The 20,258-nt window shown below is 43.0% G+C and overlaps 1 protein-coding gene across 1 annotated transcript; it reads left to right on the plus strand.

Moving 5' to 3' along the window:
* The first annotated feature begins 7,548 nt into the window (after positions 1-7,548).
* Positions 7,549-12,226, plus strand: LOC147333676 (E3 ubiquitin-protein ligase TRIM21-like). Its single transcript, XM_086268882.1, has one exon. The coding sequence runs from the start codon at positions 7,672-7,674 to the stop codon at positions 9,373-9,375; it is 1,704 nt and encodes a 567-aa protein (XP_086125008.1). The 5' UTR covers positions 7,549-7,671; the 3' UTR covers positions 9,376-12,226.
* Positions 12,227-20,258: the final 8,032 nt, after the last annotated feature.

A 20,258-nucleotide genomic window follows, 5' to 3' on the forward strand; every position in this document is an offset into this window, starting at 1 on the left:
AGACTTTCCTCCCCGGACCTCCCTGTCGTGTGAGCATGTGTGGGTTTGGGCAAGAAGACGTGAGCGAGTGTGAGAGCGCTTCCCTGTGATTCCCTGGAGTTTGGATTTTCCCTTCACTGTATATATCGTGCACTGGTGCTGTAAATAAACTGTTTTTGGAGACGTCACACCGCTCTGCTCTTGAGTTCCTACTACCAGTTTGTGACAGGAAGCCAGTAAGTGAAATTAAAATGGGGGTAATGTGCTCAGACCTTTTTGTTCCAGTTAAAAGATGTGCTTCATAACCTGCAGACGCCTAACAGATGCATCACTAACCTCACTATAAAGTGCGTTACAATAATGGAGTCTAGAACAGTACTCCTAACACCCACCACCTGCTCTAAACTGCAAATTAAAATCTTATGATCCACTGTATCAAAGGCAGCTGTTAAATCTAAAAGCACGATCATAACACAGTCATGTGATGCAGTTCCTAAAAAAATTATTAAAAACTCTTAAAAGGGCAGATTCTGTACTATGCAAAGCTTTAAAACCAGATTGAAAAACTTCCGAAATACAACATTCTTCTAAAAATGGATATTCATGGCTTGTAAACTACCTTTTCAAGAATCTTTGAGATAAAACTCAATTTGGAAATAGGTCTGTAATTTGCAGTCATTTCAGGATGTGAATTCCAGTAATACTGTAATATTTGCTGACACCTGAAGTTCATCCTTCTTCCGTTTACGTTCAGCTCTCTACACTTTCTTCTGGCTTCACAGGTGCCTTCATTCAGCCATGGTTCAGATATGGCTTTTACTTATCTAAGATTAAGGAATCCCAACAGCCACTTCATAAATGTATGGCACAGCATAGAAGAGCCACCTCCACAGGACAAGACTCAGCAGTCCATCTGCATCTAAAGGACAAAGGTCACTCTTTTGAGGATGCCAAAGTTCACAAGCACAAGTTCACAATGAACTCATCCAAAAACCTTGGCTGATTGTGACCTACACCCGTTTTCACGCCATTGTCCCTCTTGGGGGGACACTCCCACGGGGCTTAAATCTGGGATTTTCCACGGTTCGACCCTAGAACTGAAGAAGCTTCTCGGATGAAACGTCTTCAAGAAACAGCTGTGAGGACAGAGCAACTCCTTGGTAAATAATGCACTTGATGGTGACTTATGAAGGTCCTTGCAGTCCAGTTGATCTTGCGCACTTCCAGGATCCCTGTGTGAGGCTCAGAGTCATAGGCTTTCTTGTAGTAAATGCAGGTGGTGCAGATGTTGGTCAGTGTAGTTTTCCTTTGTGTGCCCCACTCACATATTAATCCTTATTCCTCTTTGTTGCTATGCCTAACAGGAACTTATATGAAGTACCGAGGTATTCTGGTGAGACCACTTGCTTCTTCAATTGAGCTTTTCAGGTCTATCTTTTGTGTGTGTGTGTGTGTGTGTGTGTGTGTGTGTGTGTGTGTGTGTGTGTCCTGTCTGTCACTGTAGCAATCAGAATTATGTCTGAAGGCCAAGACAAATGCCCAACAGATTTACTTTCCCAAGTGGGCCTTTTGCAATACTGGTCCACTTGATTGTCATAGTTTAGTTGATCTTTATTAGTTATTTTTATAAGTTATTGTAATCAGGCCAGACTGGACTCGGGGACGGGAAAGAAAAACAAGAAGAAAAGTTCAGAAGAAAGTTAACAGAAGGAGAGAGAAAGAAAAAGGAAAAGAGAGAGAGAGAGAAAACACGATGAAAATCTGCTTCATCACCTTTTTTTTTCTTTTTCCTTTCTCTTGATCACCTGTTGAGAAAGAAAAAAGAAAACAAGCAGAGGAAGACTAGAGCAATAGTATAAACAACATCACGATGATCTATGTGACTATAACAGTAATACTAAATATTAAACATTATTGTGCAGCACGTAAGATCGACAGCACACAGTGTGCTTTAAGGTCTCAAACTTAGTGTCAGTAAACAGTCACAGGCCTCAGGTACTTTTTAACGTTCTTAATCGCTTTCTTAGTTTATGTGATAATTCTGGAGTCACTTCTTCACCAAGTATGTGCGATGATATTTTAGCATTTTTTTAATGACAAGATCCTATTGATCAGGGCCCTTGTCTCGTTGTCTGCTGCCTCAGATCAGAGTCTTTCTCCTGTGTGCTCAGCTGTCTTAGAGCAGTTTGATCCCGTCTCCCTTAATAAGGACTTGACCGCGGTAGTTAGTGACCTAAGATCATCACACTGCCCCTCTGATTGTCTCCCCCGAGCTTGCTTAAAAGCACTTTTAATACTGTTGGGCCTTTTATCCTGAGATTAATTAATACGTCCCTTGCTACAGGCTGCGTCCCATCATGCTTTAAACAAGCTGTAGTTCAGCCTCTTCTTAAAAAACAAAACCTGGACCCAACTGTTCTGTCCAACTACAGGCCTATCTCAAAGCTTCCTTTTCTTTCTAAAGTCTTGGAGAAAGTGGTCTACCTACAGTTGCAGGCACACCTTGATTCTTATATGATCTCTGAAAAATTTCAATCTGGTTTTAAATCCCTACATAGCACTGAGGTGGCACTTTTAAGGATTTTTAACGCTATTCATTTAACTCTGGACTCTGGCAGCCCTGCTGCCCTTTTATTGTTGGACTTGTCAGCAGCTTTTGACACGGTCGACCATGACATCCTGTTATCACGGCTAGAATTTCATGCTGGCCTAAAAGGATCTGCCTTACAGTGGTTTCGGTCCTATCTGTCAGAAAGGTTTTTTTATGTCAGTATGGGCCCCCACAACTCCAAAATAGCCCCTCTTAAATACGGTGTACCTCAAGGCTCTATTTTGGGTCCTGCTCTGTTTGCAGTCTATTTGTTGCCATTGGGCTCCATCTTCTCGCGGTACAGCATTTCATTTCATTGTTTTGCTGATGATTTGCAGATTTATCTACCTTTAAAAGCAGGGTCAGACCATCCCCAGCTCTTATTACGCTGCCTTGATGATGTCAAACAGTGGTTGTCATTAAATTTTTTAAAGCTAAATGAAAATAAAACTGAGGTTGTCATTTTTGGCAACGTTAATCATATCGACAGCACTCTGGGCCCCTTTCCTCGTATTGTAAAACACATGTAAAAAACCTCGGTGTCTATATTGATGGTTCTTTTAAATTGAATAAGCAGGTGAGTGCAGCAGTTCAGTCCTGTTTTTTTTAGTTAAGACAGCTAGCCAAGGTAAAGCCATACCTTCCGGCTAACGTCTTTGAGCGTGTTATTCACCTTTTTCTTACGTGCAGATTGGACTACTGCAATTCATTGTATTATGGTCTAGATCAGGCCACCATCCATCATCTTCAGATGGTTCAAAATGCAGCTGCTCGCCTGCTAACTGGTACCAAACGGAGAGAGCATATAACCCCACTTTTAACTTCTTTACACTGGCTTCCTGTCTCCTACAGGATCCAATTTAAACTTTTACTTTTTGTTTTTAAGTCACTTAACGCCCGAGCCCCTCCTTACCTGTCTGAGCTCCTCTCTGCCTATGCTCCAGGAAAAACCACGAGGTCTAGCTCAAAACTAATGCTGTCCATCCCACGGACTAACCTCAAATCCTGTGGTGATAGATCCTTCTCTAAGGCAGGTCCCAGACTTTGGAATAGTCTCCCCTTAAATATTAGATCTGCACAAACACTTGAGCAATTTAAATCTTTACTAAAGACACATTTCTATGCCCTGGCTTTTAACAAACTATGACCCAAACATTTTGGTCTTATTTGAATTAGTTTAGTTATTGTTTTAATTATTTTACTGTCCTATTATTGTTTTTTATTGTTATTATTGTATTACATTGTTGCTTTTTAATACCATTTTTATATTGTTAAGCACTTTGTGCAGCATCGGCTGTTTGAAATGTGCTATATAAATAAATTTGACCTTGACCTTAAGGTAGGAGCCAAAAAGGGTGTAGTTTGTGTGTGTGATCACCCGTGTGTACACCTGTGAGCATGGACGCGCTTGTTTTTAAAAGGTTCCTTCATGTAATGATCTGCTAGAGGGTGTGGGGGGGCCACAGCCCCGTCCTCCAGGGCATGAAGCAGGTATGGAGGAGATCAAAACTCCAGACATCCAGAGGCCCCCAGAACACAAGAGACCAAGGAAGACCCACAGAGGGGCAGCTGCGCCACTGTCCCAGAAAGAGCTGAGGAGAGTCCCAGATGAGGGCTCACCCAGCAGCCGCGGAGCAGAAGCCAGGGGGAGTTGTAGTGACGCGCCCGTGAGCTCCGCCGGCAGCCAGCTGTGCCTGAGTGACCGAGCCCCAGGCCGAGAGGCCGAGGGCACCCCACCCCCGAAGTGGCCCGAGCGAGCCCCAGGCTCCAGGCCCCGATAAGCACCCACCAAGGAGTGAGCCGGTGTGTACCCGGACGCCCATCCCCAGACACAAAGAACCACCAACGCACCGATGTCTGAGGGCGTCCGCCACCGGATATGAACTTTTTTCAAGACAGTGAATCTTGAAACCAGAGAAAAAATAGTGAGTGTTAACTTGTTCCATTGGCAGATTTTTTTCACTTATTTCAAGCTAAAATATTTATTAGAATTCAAATTTAGACAGAAACAAAGTGAATAATATTATTTTATTATCACGTTGATGCAGCACATGGTTCAGTTAGCTTTGTATAAACACGTGTTAGAAATGTTCTTCAATCAGCTCTTTTTACTCTCATTTCACAGCCAGTACTTTTTACTTTTACTTGAGTAAAGAAGTTGAAACAGTACTTGGAGTATTTTTAACAGTAGTACTTCTACTTCAGTACAGACTGTATGTACTTTTACCACCTGTGTCTGAGACCTCCTTCAGGGTCCACCTGAAGCTCTCAGTCTGCTGTGGAAAAAGGAAATCCAGGTGAGTTTCTCCTGATCACCTGAGGCCGTCATTACTGTGTGAACCCACACACCACTCCTCACTCCTCCCACCCGCTGCACACAGTCACTGAGTACAGACCGGCTGATTCCTGTAAAGGGAGAGGCAGGAAGAGGCGGAGCAACACCTGAAAAACAAGAAGCTCAACGTCATTTTGCAGAAGTGAAAGTGTGAGAGAGCAGCAGCAGAGCTGCAGTCGAGTCCTGTTTGTCTCTAAAAGAAGATTCACTGGAGTCCATCAGGTTCCTCTCAGCAACAGTGGTGAGTGCAGCTGATCACACTTCCTGCTTCTACACAAATCTTCACTCTGTTCACTTCATCAGGGTCTAGAGCGCCACCTCATTTCTCCATGGTGCCACTTAGGCTACGTCCACACTCGCCCGGATAGATTTGAAAACAGCGCTCCGCGTCCACACTAGTGTTTTCAGTCGTTTTCACAGAGTTGTGCGTCCACATTAAGACGGCTGAAAACGCTTACGTTCCAGTCCTGCGCATGCGTGAAACGCAAGACGATTCAACCGGTCTCATTTCTGTCTGCCGCTTATTCACTTTCCGGCTGTTTGAAACGTCGCAGCAGAGGTGGAGGAAAAGCACCGAGTTTTAAAATGGACTAACAATGAGGTGGAGTTGTTGCTGCGAGTAACACAAAAGTACAAAGTTGCAAAAGCGAGAGAGAAATAAAGAATTTGAAGAAAAGCTCTGTGGAGCATGTGCAGACTGATATTCATCTTTAATAGGACTATCAAAACTGCTGCTGTATAATGCTCTCCACTATCTTTGTTTAATTGGTCACATGCCTGCATCATATGACTAACATGCATCATCGTTTTAGAAAGTCTCTGTTTTCACTGTTCACTGTGACACAAACGCACCGTCTCCAAATTATTTACTTTCCGGCTGTTTGAATCGTCGCAGCAGAGGTGAGCAGCGTGATAGGAGTGGATGTAGCTGTGGGTAATGAGAAAAGATGAAAAGAACGATTGATAACTTTTTCGTTAAGGCCGGTGCTCTGACACGGAGCCATCAACCTCTCAGTGTCTAACACTGGTCTGCAGACGGCATCAGATAATGAGCCACATTAGATGGACTCTGAGCCCACTGACAGTAAAAGGGTGAAGTGTAGACATTTGGAAGAGAGCGGCCTGACCAGTTTCTCTGACTATGATACTGTAAAGCTGACAACATGATGCATTTACTGTGGTGAGTGTGCAAAAACCATGGCAGGTGTTGTGCCAAGGTAGGGATCCCCAACAGGATCTGTTTCCCTGCGTCAGGAACATCGGCTGGGCAGGGAAAGCGGACCCAACGCACTCCGCCTCCATCACGACCAACTAGACGTGGAAGGAGTGATGTTTTAGTGACAACATGAAAGATGAGTGTGACCGTTCAGTTTGTGGGTTACAACAGAAAATGATACATTTATTGTTCTCGTGTGTTATCGGACGGGATCATTTTAACAAACCGAGGACATTTTCCTGATAATTATCTGTATCCTCCTGTAACTTTACTGTTTAAAGAGCTAAAACCTCCAACATTTCAGGATCAATAAGTCCTTATAAGACGTGTTTGTGAGCTAAAAATCAAGAATGTGGGATACTGTTTGTCTGTGTCAGCCAAACAACTTCACATCTTTGTAACGACTGTTAAAAAGATGTTCATCCTGTTGATCCTGTTCATCTGGACGCTGCACTGTACAGCAGACACGACGTTGTTCAGTTTGTGTTTCAGATGAACCAGTTTGTCTCTGAATGTGTTGCTGGGTCTCCACCAGTTACTCTGACAACTGAAGGTTCAAGATTTTTATTTTGACATTTGCACACAGGACCAACAGTCCATGCACAGTGGAATACTTGTGCAGAGCTTTCCAAGTCAAATCACACTTTAACAATATAAAGACAGAAAAAGCAGAAGGATAGAAATGAAGTCCGGAGTAGGGTAGTCGTACTATTTTCTATATACAAAGAAAAAGAAGAAAATGTACAGAGAGTGTGTAGTTCTCTACCTCTTATCGCACTCACAGTGTTGCACATTTGTTCCACAGATCTGTTTCACAAGTCTGTTGTGAGTGTATTGCCCGATGGTCAGTGAACCGATGATACATTCAAAGTGAGGTTAAGTAGTGCTGTGTTATTTTAAGTGTTCAGTGTGTTTTTGTTTGCCGTCAGTCTGACAGTTGTGGGGAAGAAGCTGTTGAAGAATCGTGTTCTGTGTGTGATGCTGCTGTCCGCTCTGTTGTGTCTGAGATTGTATGTGCAGCTTTGTATGTGCAAGTCCATAGATGCAAGTGTTGTTCCTATAATCCTCTCTGCAGACTTTCTGACTCTTTGCAGAGCCTTCCTCTCTGTCTGTGTAGTGTTTCCATACCAGACAGTGATGCCTGCGGTGAGGATGCTGTCTATCAGTCCTCTGCAGGCCTGGGTGAGAGGGTGGTGGTTCATGCCAGCTTTCCTGAGCAGCCGAATGAAATAAAGCCTTTGCTGGGCTTTTTTCACAGTTGCTGTGGTGTTGAGAGTCCAGCTCAGGTCTGATGTAACCTGCAGTCCCAGGAATCTGTGGCTGTTTGCCCTCTCCACCTCCGTCCCTTTGACGATAAGATGCTGCAGGGGAGGGAGTTCTTCCAAAAGTGCAGTATTCATTCCTTGGTCCGTGTTGAGGATGAGGTGAAGAAGCTTCTGTGATGAAAAGAAACTTAAAGAAGTCCAGACGCTTTTCTCTCCAAGCTCCTCAGACTACTGACGCTTGTTTCTCTCTTTGTAAAAATGAAATTTAAAGTGAATTTTGAATCAAATGTTTCTCTTCTTTCTCCCTCAGAGTGCAGACATGTCTGCTGCCAGCAATCTGCGATCTGAAGATCAGTTTCTGTGCTCCATCTGTCTGGATGTGTTCACTGATCCAGTCACTACATCATGTGGACACAACTTCTGCAAAACCTGCATCAGTCAGCACTGGGACATGAATGTCATCTGTCAGTGTCCCATGTGTAAAGAGACTTTCTACACTCGACCTCAGCTGAAGATCAACACCTTCATCTCTGAGATGGTTGCTCAGTTCAGACGTGAAGCTCAGCAGAAAGCCAGCAGCAGCAGCTCAGAGCAACAAGCTGCCAAACCAGGAGAAGTTCCCTGTGACGTCTGCACTGGAACCAGACTGAAGGCCCTGAAGTCCTGCCTGGTGTGTCAGACCTCCTACTGTCAGACTCACCTGGAGCCTCATCTGACAGTGAAACATCTGAAAAGACATCAGCTGGTTGATGCTGTGGAGAACCTGGAAGGCAGGATGTGCACGAAGCACGATAAACTCCTGGAGCTGTTCTGTAAGACCGACCAGACGTGTGTCTGCGTGCTCTGCTCTGTTTTAGACCACAAGAACCACGAGTTTGTTCCTCTGAGAGAAGAATATGAAGGAAAGAAGGCAGAGCTGGAGAAGACAGAGGCTGAGATTCAGCAGATGATCCAGAAGAGACGACTGAAGATTCAGGAGATCACAGAGTCGGTGAAGATGAGTAAAGATGCTGCAGACAGACAGAAAGCAGAAGGTGTTCAGGTCCTCACGGCTCTGATGGAGTCTGTTGAGAGACGCCTGAAGGAGCTCATGAAGGAGATCGAAGACAAACAGGAAGCTACAGAGAAACAGGCTGAAGGTCTCATCAAAGATCTGGAACAGGAAATCTCTGAGCTGATGGAGAGAAGCTCTGAGGTGGAGCAGCTCTCACGCTCTGAAGACCACCTCCACCTCCTCCAAAGCTTCTCCTCCCTGAAAGCTGCTCCACCCAGCAAGGACTGGACAGAGGTCAGAGTTCATCCACCATCATATGAGGGGACTGTGGGGAGAGCTGTGGCTCAGCTGGAGGAGACAATCAGGAAACTCATGAAGAAGAAGCTGTTAGAGGCTGAGCTGCAGAGGGTGCAGCAGCATGAGGTGGATGTGACTCTGGATCCTGATACAGCTCATCCTAAACTCATCCTGTCTGATGATGGAAAACAAGTTTATCATAGTGATGTGAGGAAGAAACTTCTAGACAACCCAGAGAGATTTTCTTACTATGCTATTGTTTTAGGAGAGCAGAGTTTCTCTTCAGGCAGATTTTACTTTGAGGTTCAGGTTAAAGGAAAGACTAAATGGGATTTAGGAGTGGCCACAGAGTCGATCAACAGGAAGGGAAACATCACACTGAGACCTCAGGATGGTTTCTGGACTGTGAGGCTTAGAAATGGAAATGAGTACGAAGCTAATGCTTCCCCTTCAGTCCGTCTCTGTCTCCATCCTGGTCCTGAGAAGGTGGGGGTGTTTGTGGATTATGAGGAGGGTCTGGTCTCCTTTTATGATGTAGGTGCTGCAGCTCTGATCTACTCCTTTACTGGCTGCTCCTTCACTCACAAACTCCACCCATTCTTCTGTCCCTGTCCTAATGATGGAGGTAAAAACTCTGCACCTCTGATCATCTGTCCTGTCAATCAAACTGATCAACGACTGATTTTATTGGATGAATGATTGATTTTTCTTGAAGGGAACAAATGAACACATTGAGTGTAAATCCTCTACAGTCTCCATGTTTCTATAGAATCTGATCATCAGGACTCTGATTCATACTTTGATTCTCATGGAGTTTGATTTGAACAGAAGAAAAGTTGAATCAGGAAATGTTCCCACTGATGGAGACTCGAGCTGAAGAGCAAATATCAGAGAACAAATGTCCAAAAGCTTCATTTCCAATAAAGTTTGTTCAATGCTTTGAGTGAATCCAGACTCATGTGTGGCTGTTATACGGAGCATCAGAGTCCAGCTGAGTTATGTTGGATACAAACTGCTTATTTTGGCTCTGTGAGGAGTTTTGTTCACTGAAAACTGATGAGACGGATAATATTCAAAGAACTCTGTAGAGATTCATGCATCCATGTTCTCCACCTGCAGGTGTGGAGGAGAAAGGTGGAGCACAGACTGCTGCATCCTTCCAGTCACATCATTTTGATGATTATATTTGCATGTTGTGATGATTTGGGTTAAAGACAAACAGAGTTGAACGGCTGCAGTCACAGCATGAAGACGATGCTGAAGCTGAGCTGTCAGTGAACATGTTTCACTGTGATTTGATTTGAAGAATAGAAAGTGTGTGTGGCTGCTGACAGCTGCAGTCTCTGCTAGTCTGCATAACACACACACAACTTTCCCCCTGAGGCAACGATGCAGCAACAACACAAAGAACAGCTGCAGACACACACACACTGTTAAAGAACACTTTACTGTTTAAGGCAGAATTCCTCAGTAACAATGATTTGAGTCTACTGTGTCTACTGTGGTTTCCAACATACAATCTACTGAAACATGTTTTTCTTTCTGCCGTACAAACTATTTGATCACAACATCTTTGCTTTTTTCCTCCAATCGTTTATTCTGATTATTTTATTTAGTTTAACTAAGAAAAGCTTAAAATTTAACTCTTAACCTGATTTAAACGTTTAATTTCTCATTAACTCAGACTTTTAATTTATTTCCTTATTTAATGTATTATTTCTTTATCCTTGTTTAAGTTTAGCCGATCCTTTCTGTGTAACCTGTTTAATCTGACCTTTGACCTTTTAATTTTAACTTAACAGTACTCTTGTTTTGACCTTTGACCTCTTTATTCCTTATAACCAAAAAAACCCTTTTATCTGATATTTTCACCTTATTGATTGATTATATATATCTATTATATTTTCTCACCTTACCTTATTTTGACCTTTGACCTATGTCCTTGTTGGCCTTGATCTTCCTTCATCAAACGTGAAATTTCTTTCACCTTTGAACTTAAAGCTTAAATCAAACCTTTGTTAAAAAGCTTCTTACCAACTTGTAATTCCAACTCTCTGCATTAAACACGTATCTTATCATATAAACACTGGATCACTGAGAGAACTTTAGGCAGAACCAAATGAAGCAGCTGACCTCGTCAAACTCACAGCGACAGTAACTGACAGTGAATTATTTTAATCTTCTTCATTGTATTTGTTAGAAACATTTATTTTCCTTTAATTGGACTTTGGTTAAGTTCAATCCGATGTATTAACCGACCTTTGAGGTGAAGTGCAGCTGCGAAGAACGCTACGGCAGGCAATGAGGTGCGTTTAATGTCGCTCTGTTAATTTGAGCGTCCATAAATTGAATGTCTTATTTTTTCTTACTTTATTATTGCTCATTTATTGGAGAATTTGGCCATTTAATTAAGATAGATTTTATGTTGTTGGTGGTAAAGATCTGGATGGATGTTTTATTTTATTCTGTGTTTCTATTTTTCAGTTTTACTTTTCAAGACTTGGTGAATTGCCTTTTTCTACTTTTTGTTTAGTTTTGTTAAAATTAGCAGCAGTGAGAAGTGTTGTTGTCGGTCTTGAATATATTTGATGTAGCCCATACTGTTAAGGTAAGTGTCATGTTTTTAGTTGTTAGTCTGATGAAGAATCTTTTACTTTTCTCCAAAAGTTGATTGTGTTTATCTGGACATAGTGTTTTTCAGTTCCAGCTGAATGCAGGTTTCCCCAGTCTTATACGTGTCAGGAGCATCAGCACAGCTGAAATGCATTTTTCCTAAGCACCGCGTCTCTGTGGCTTTTAAACCCCAAAACACGCTAAAACAAAAATGGGTCCACCCCAAGGATGGGGTCCCCCGGTGTAGTAACCTCGTTTCTTCGAACATCGACGTTCATTCAGGAAACCACAGCTGCTAGTTGCACTCACCACACGTTTGTCTTATCTGCCTATTATGTAGCCTTCACTTCCTTTAATAAGAGCAAATTTTCCACTATAAACACAGAGTCTAACAAAAGACTGGAGACTGTTTTGGTCATTTCCCTCAGAGTTTGTATGTTTTGTTGTTTTTCTGGTGATGAGCTTCAAACAGCAGCAGATTGAGACTCAAATAGAACCTAATAAAATCAGTGAAGCTATTCATTGCTCATGTCATCCATCAGGGAGTTACTTTAATATCATTACATTGTTTGCTTTTAGTAAATGTGGAAATTGAATATGAATTCATTTTATGTTTTTCTTTTCTTTTTTATTTCTTAATACCTAACTGCTGCACCTGTACTGCCCGTATCTCTGCAGATATACTGTATAGCCACTCAAAACTGATGTTCAGATAGAGGGTGGGAGCCGCCTGTTTTCTCTCTCCACTATAATCCCTGACAATTTTATTAGTTTGGGCGACCTTTACATGTAGGTTGTTGGGATCACAGCAGAGTTAGAACAGAGGGGACATGGTGTTTGTTAAATGTCCGAATGGCCCGGGTGGAAGAAGCTGTTAGTGAATCTGGAGATGTGGGACCTGAGGTACCAACATACAACACTGTAAAAAATGACAGATGCCACCAAAGTAAATAGCAACATTTTACTTTGTTGTTTGCATCATTTGTAAAAATGTATAATTTCTATTTGCATTTCAAGTTATGAAAGGTATTGATTAAACATGTTTATGTTTTTTTTTTCTTTAACTGTTTTCCACTATACAAGAGGTTGAAGATACTATTACATACGGAGAGACCTCCACACCGGGTGTAGGCTTGCATGACTAAGAAACTATTTGAGGAAATTTTGTGGAGTTTGAGGTTGGACTCGGCTGCACATGTGTTGAGGAGCACTTGGTGAGGGCTAGTTCTTTAAGGTTCAGCAGCTAACAAGACGGTGTATCGGTCAGGATACAGGAAGCAGGACAACAGGCTTCCACTTTGCTGGATTGTCACCACCAGCTGTTTTATTGCCACCTAGATGCTCAGTGTTGCCAGCAGTCTGTAGTAACAAACAAGTTGCCATCAGTATATAAATATATACAGCAACAGCTTCACTAAGATAAACATAACGGATTAAATGAAATAAACCAACACATCCATCTGAATATACACATAACAGAACATATATAATTTGAACTATGCCAATCTTTCATCTCTTGCTCCAAACACAGAAAGGACACAATTAAACACAGTGAGAAGTTCATACATAGCCGAAACATCCACTCTAACTGTAAACAAAGGACTTTGGCACCAACGTGTGGCCGAATAAAATTACTACATAATGGTGGCGGCCGGCGGCACATGCTTCGAGTCACGAGATGAAAAAATGCGGTGCTACAATGCGGTAGAATGTAACTAAAGCCGCGGCCAACATCAGAATCGGAAAATAAACATATTTAAGGAAACTTACTTCCAGTCATGAACTTAACACTCGGAGCATCACCGTGAAGGATGGCAACCAGGAACAGCTTACGAGGTAACAGAACTAACACAGAAAAAATCTCCCCTTCTCGAGTAGCATCGCGATACCCCCAACTTCTGCCTACGTCATTTCCTACGACTCCACCCCACACAATATTGCAGAACATAGACATAAAATCCCAGAGCCTTTCATACAACATGTGTGCTTAAGCCGATCGATGGCTGCAGCCTCTGTGGGAACTGAAATCAGCCCGTCATCGATGCAGAAGTGTCTCTCGACAAAGTGTCTTGTGTCTGCTCCAAAGTTTGTCTCGCCTTCCCAGGTGGCTCGTCATAGGTAATAGATGGTTACTACTGGTGACGGGCTATTACCAAAAATATGCACCCGGGCGTGGTCTTCCTGCACTTTGTCACATGAGTAGAAGTAATCAACAACTTTTTATTCATTTCTATTCTTATGAGCACGAGAGAGGGGGGGGGGGCAGGTACTAAAGATGAATAGCACAGCAATTAGTTGAATAGACGTTAAAAGAGAAGGTGTTTCAACAGCTGTTGTCTGCACCCTTGACACAGGAGAACAGAAGACTTCACCACCAGGACCTCACCACCAACTGGGTGTCACCAACTTTCTCACAACACCTAACTGTGACCTACACAGATAACCAGTGTGCAGCTTTGAAATATAACATCCAGAGTCTATGTGACAAATGGCTAAAAAAGTGCCATCATAGCAGGGTGAAGGGTGAACATGGTAACATAGAAGATGCTCTCCCAGGCCTATTACTGCCTTCTGGTCATAATGTCCACTCTCTTTCAGTGACCTCTGACCTTTAATATCCTATGACCTTCATTGACCTCTGACTTTCAGTGACCTCTGACCTCCTGTTGCAGGTGTGTGTGTGCTGCTGCCGTTTGCACTGACTGTTTGTGCAGGTGAGTAGATGAAGTGCACCATGGTCCAGGGCCCTATTTCAGGAAGCCGGTTTAGTGCAAACTCTGAGTAAGTATACCCTGAGTGAACGAAAACTCTGGGTTTTCGGTTTCACAAAGCGAGTTTAGATTAATTCTGAGTGAGTCACTATGACGACACACTCCGTGAAGCTAACCTGCCCCCTAGCAGGTTTACTTCAACTAACCCTGACTTTCTCCGCCTCTTTGTCGGAAACCTGACAGTAGGAAGTGTCAGACATGGCGTGCCCCTTCCTTGAAGAGCCAGTAGATGTTGAAGCCCAAATTCTCCGCAGAGCTCTCCGCCGGGAGAGAGTGATTAGAGCGTGTTTGGACATTTTATCATTTCCTGATGATTTCCTGTGTGAACGTCACCGTTTTTCAGCACAATCTATAATTTATTTGAATAACATCCTCAGGCCTAATATTGCTCATGTGACACATCGCGGATATTCCACAAAATTCCACAAAATTGCAGGTAGCAGGATGAACAAAACTTAATTCATGATGTGGTGATACTTGAACTACTACTTACATTTTACATTTATTTTCACGGTTCCCAGGCGTGATTGGCTGTATAGATGGCACTCACATTCCAATCACTGCTCCTTCAGTAAATGAAGGAGACTATGTGAACAGGAAGTCTTTCCACAGCATTAATGTGCAGGTACATAGTTCCCTGTAGCATTTCAAACTAACAAATTATTTCATTATAGTAATGGATGCTAATTTGTGTTCTCTGCACTGTGAAGATCATATGTGATGCTGCCAACATTATCACAAATGTGGAAGCCAAGTGGCCAGGCTCTGTGAGTGGTGGTGGTGGAGGACCCCCACCTGTTTTTCGGGCCTCCGCTTTTTTTCTAGTGGCTATAACGGGTCACATTTGAGCATACAGAGTAAGCAAATATGTACTTGTAATGTGCTCAGATAATTTCAATAAGTGCTTACAGAAAGAAAATTAATGTAGCCTCTAACTGCAATTGATTTACATGGGACAAACAGACCAAGCACTATGGCTCATAATACAATTACACCTTACCTGTTTGGACTATATTTTTATATTTCATTTTTACTTGCTGCCAGGAACGTTTGGGGCCTGTTGGGTTGCACCTGCGCTCAAATCACATCACAAAATAAAATGTATAAAATAAAAAATAAGATATAATAAAATAACGTGTTAAATGGGTGGAAATCCCTCGATCAATGTTTATATTAACACTCACGCATTGACTCTGTCGGCTTTGTTTTGCCATGCATGCTCCCTTTCTTTTGCAGCTGAGGCTGTGTTACTTTTTTTCTGCAAAATTTGCATGTTATCGGCATATGCTGCCATCAGAATTTCGGCCTCAAGCGCTGTAAAATACATTGACCACGCCTTCTTTCCCTCCGTCTCCATGGTGACTCGCTTAATCTGTGCTCCACTAATCAGGGCTTTATGTATCCTCGTGCGCGCGCTTAACTTGGGGTTAAAGCAACTCCGCGTTGACTGAACTACTTGTTATCAGCCTTTCTGAAACCGAATATTCCGAGTTGGACAGTTCGGGGTTACTCAACCCTGAGTATCATTTTTCACTCTGAGTTTTCTAAACCGGCTTCCTGAAATAGGGCCCTGGACACTAAACACGGACACACAGGTGAGCTGCTTCCTGGAAGAAGGCGGGACTTCACCTGAAGCACGAAAGGTGGGAGGGAGATTGAGAAAACTGTTGATAGAAGCAGTTCTAAGAATTGCTGTAGAAATAAGTCACTTATTTAAAGGTTTATTACCCACATGATCAGATCAGGCAGAGTGCATCTATTTTACTGTTTATAATAAAACAAGGAAATATACTACAAGATAATGAGAGGTGTTTGTGTTCATCTGTTACTCGTCTACATTTCAGTGTAAAAACAGGACAACAAATCTGTGTTGGAGTCAAATTGTTAAATGTTGTCATTGTGTTACTTAAGTTTGTAAGTCTTGGTTCAAGCAGCCTGATCAAAGACGTTCCTTTGTCTCTGACCACCTCTCCAGCCAGTTTGTTGGTGGGGAGGCTGCAGTGTTTTCTTATAGGCACATCTATGTGAGGGCTCTGTTTGCTGCTTAGTAAGCTTCCTGCTTTATCATCCTTTGTGGGCAGGAGGTCACACAAACGCACCCCAAACACACACACACACACATAGGGCCATATGTTTGTTGACCATAGGGGGTTTTACAATGGGTGGTGCTTGTGTGTACTGTAACTGTTTTCAGTAAAAGGTCGTCTGTGGGTGGATTCAGTGCTTTCCTGACACACCGAGCGGTCCTCCCTTGCTAGCAAGTAAAAGCTGTTCGTCTTGTTTCCGTTAACAGGAACAAGTTTGTAAACCAGCGGGGCCTGTGGAAGCACAGACACAACACTCTGGCTGAGGAAAGGTTGAAGATGGAGGTGAGAACGTGGACTAACTCTGAATGCAGAGCTGGCTTGGAGCTGTGGAGACTTACTGAGGAGTAAAGTGGACATGAAGGAGTCACAGAGGGAGGAGGAGGTGAACAGTGATGTTTGTTAGACAGGATCAGACTGAAGAGGGAACATAAGAAGAGTTTCATGCTGGATTTGAACAGCACAGGAAGATAAGCTCCGCCCAGCAGCTGAGTCCTCTCTGCTCACACTGGTGTTGGACTGCAACATCAGGGAGTCTGCTTCCACATCTGGTTTCCACAGCTGGAGGAAGCTGTCCCACGAGCACGCCTACGCCCCTCTGTCATTACTGAAGTAGTGATGGTGTTTAGTCAGTGTGAGACTGTTTCACTGGTCCAAGCAGAGATTTACATAAATGAGCTTTTATGAGTTCTTATATTATCTGATCAGGCCGTTTGCTCCTGTTAAAGATAGATGTGCATCGAACGTTGTGGGTATTCATGAGTCTAACAGTTTAAACCTGTGTGTGACGTTGTGTCCTTGAACGGCCCTGACAGACGGCTGTAGTCCATAATATTAATGTTTCCTGCTGACTGAAATAAGCAGCTGAGCTCTGTGAGGGCAGAGCTGCTGCTAACAGGTGAGTCTGTTACCTGGACTGGACTGAGTGAGCTGCTGTGTCACAGCTTTATCAGTGACACACTCAGCATGTGTGTGTGTGATATGTCACAGTGCTTGAAACACACATGAAAATATATTAAAGGTTGATTCTTTTTTCTTTTGGTTTGTGGAACAAAAATCAGCAACGAAGAAACGCGAGTGTAAAAAAAAAGCTGTAGTGCCTTTCACTGTGCAATACTTTTGTTAATATCCACCGGTGCAAAAGACTCACAATACTTGAAATGTGCAATTCCCTTGTATTCTTATTTACTCTATGATCTATGATCCGTTAGGTATACTCTGTATTTATATATGTATATATATGTCTCTGTATTTATACATGTGTATATATGGTATATTTCAGCTCACATTCTGTAACTTCTGTCGGTGCTGTGCTATTAGAACCCACCCGAGGGATTAATAAAGTTTTATCTAATCTAATCTAAAAACTTGGTGTAGAAGTGCAACAAATGTAAGCCGGCTCATTTGACGCTGTGAAGCTTGAAAAGGATTTGCGCACCTACATCATTATTTACGGTTTAAATTGTGCTGCCTTCAGGTGCACCTGGTAAATTCAGGAATCTCTACTCCAAACCACAGCAGGTTGTTTTAAAGGCTTTTCTGGGTTAATGTTGGTTTGTTGGCAGAAACATGTCTGTGATCGCTGTGTTGTTCTTTTTGATGCAGGATTTCATGTAACTCGGTGCTAAAATCATAACAATGAAGTTTAACAGTTCTAGTGCTCATGCGTCAGCTAGCGTGCGTCAGCTAGCGTGCGTCAGCTAGCATGCGTCAGCTAGCATGCAGCCTGTTTCAGTCGTTCCTGCTTTTACTCTTTACTGTAATATTTTCTTACATTTTTTTTGTCCTTTACTGAGTGTGTTCATCTGTTTAAAAGCTTTCTTTTCAAACATGTGGATCGAGAGAGTTTTTGTTCTGCTGTTGCTTTCACTGAGGAATGGGAGCACAGCACAGCAGCTACACACCAGAGATCAGCTGAGCCGCCTGATGCTGCTGTTGGAGATTAACTGGAGTCTCAGATTAACTGGTGTCTCAGATTAACTGGAGACGGTCAAACAGATGTGTGACAGACTTTAAGGAGCTGCTGCCAACAAACCAGCAAATAAACACTGAATATTTCATGTGTGACATTTGTGAGGTGGCCTTAAACACAGTCCGTCAGTCTTTTTGCTCTTGAACAGTGAAATATTAAAAACTGTCTCGAGTTTATTTGGTGATGTTCTCGTGCACGAGGCGAAAACAGCAAACAAACGTCACAGTAAATCTTTCCAGCTGATGTTAGGCATCCTCCACCTGCTGAATCCACTTCAGCCTCTTCCTGCTCATGTTCCTGTTTAGAGGCACAGTCGGCCTGTAAATGGAGAAAACTGAACACAGGGATATTTGGATTTCCTTCTTTTTCTCTGCTCATGTTCAACTTGTCTGATTCAAGCTGGGAATATTTATTAGAAACAAAGTGAATAATATTATTTTATTATCACGTTGATGCAGCACATGGTTCAGTTAGCTTTGTATAAACACGTGTTAGAAATGTTCTTCAATCAGCTCTTTTTACTCTCATTTCACAGCCAGTACTTTTTACTTTTACTTGAGTAAAGAAGTTGAAACAGTACTTGGAGTATTTTTAACAGTAGTACTTCTACTTCAGTACACACTGTGTGTACTTTTACCACCTGTGTCTGAGACCTCCTTCAGGGTCCACCTGAAGCTCTCAGTCTGCTGTGGAAAAAGGAAATCCAGGTGAGTTTCTCCTGATCACCTGAGGCCGTCATTACTGTGTGAACCCACACACCACTCCTCACTCCTCCCACCCGCTGCACACAGTCACTGAGTACAGACCGGCTGATTCCTGTAAAGGGAGAGGCAGGAAGAGGCGGAGCAACACCTGAAAAACAAGAAGCTCAACGTCATTTTGCAGAAGTGAAAGTGTGAGAGAGCAGCAGCAGAGCTGCAGTCGAGTCCTGTTTGTCTCTAAAAGAAGATTCACTGGAGTCCATCAGGTTTCTCTCAGCAACAGTGGTGAGTGCAGCTGATCACACTTCCTGCTTCTACACAAATCTTCACTCTGTTCACTTTATCAGGGTCTAGAGCGCCACCTCATTTCTCCATGGTGCCACTTAGGCTACGTCCACACTCGCCCGGATAGATTTGAAAACAGCGCTCCGCGTCCACACTAGTGTTTTCAGTCGTTTTCACAGAGTTGTGCGTCCACATTAAGACGGCTGAAAACGCTTACGTTCCAGTCCTGCGCATGCGTGAAACGCAAGACGATTCGACCGGTCTCATTTCTGTCTGCCGCTGATTCACTTTCCAGCTGTTTGAATCATCGCAGCAGAGGTGGAGGAAAAGCACCGAGTTTTAAAATGGACTAACAATGAGGTGGAGTTGTTGCTGCGAGTAACACAAAAGTACAAAGTTGCAAAAGCGAGAGAGAAATAAAGAATTTGAAGAAAAGCTCTGTGGAGCATGTGCAGACTGATATTCATCTTTAATAGGACTGTCAAAACTGCTGCTGTATAATGCTCTCCACTATCTTTGTTTAATTGGTCACATGCCTGCATCACATGACTAACATGCATCATCGTTTTAGAAAGTCTCTGTTTTCACTGTTCACTGTGACACAAACGCACCGTCTCCAAATTATTTACTTTCCGGCTGTTTGAATCGTCGCAGCAGAGGTGAGCAGCGTGATAGGAGTGGATGTAGCTGTGGGTAATGAGAAAAGATGAAAAGAACGATTGATAACTTTTTCGTTAAGGCCGGTGCTCTGACACGGAGCCATCAACCTCTCAGTGTCTAACACTGGTCTGCAGACGGCATCAGATAATGAGCCACATTAGATGGACTCTGAGCCCACTGACAGTAAAAGGGTGAAGTGTAGACATTTGGAAGAGAGCGGCCTGACCAGTTTCTCTGACTATGATACTGTAAAGCTGACAACATGATGCATTTACTGTGGTGAGTGTGCAAAGACCATGGCAGGTGTTGTGCCGAGGTAGGGATCCCCAACAGGATCTGTTTCCCTGCGTCAGGAACATCGGCTGGGCAGGGAAAGCGGACCCAACGCACTCCGCCTCCATCACGACCAACTAGACGTGGAAGGAGTGATGTTTTAGTGACAACATGAAAGATGAGTGTGACCGTTCAGTTTGTGGGTTACAACAGAAAATTATAC

This window comes from Aulonocara sp. 'chitande type north' Nkhata Bay, linkage group LG3, assembly GCF_057382095.1.
Source record: "Aulonocara sp. 'chitande type north' Nkhata Bay isolate Kocher_YH1m ecotype deep benthic linkage group LG3, A_spYH_male_GT1.1, whole genome shotgun sequence".
Lineage (NCBI taxonomy): Eukaryota > Metazoa > Chordata > Actinopteri > Cichliformes > Cichlidae > Aulonocara > Aulonocara sp. 'chitande type north' Nkhata Bay.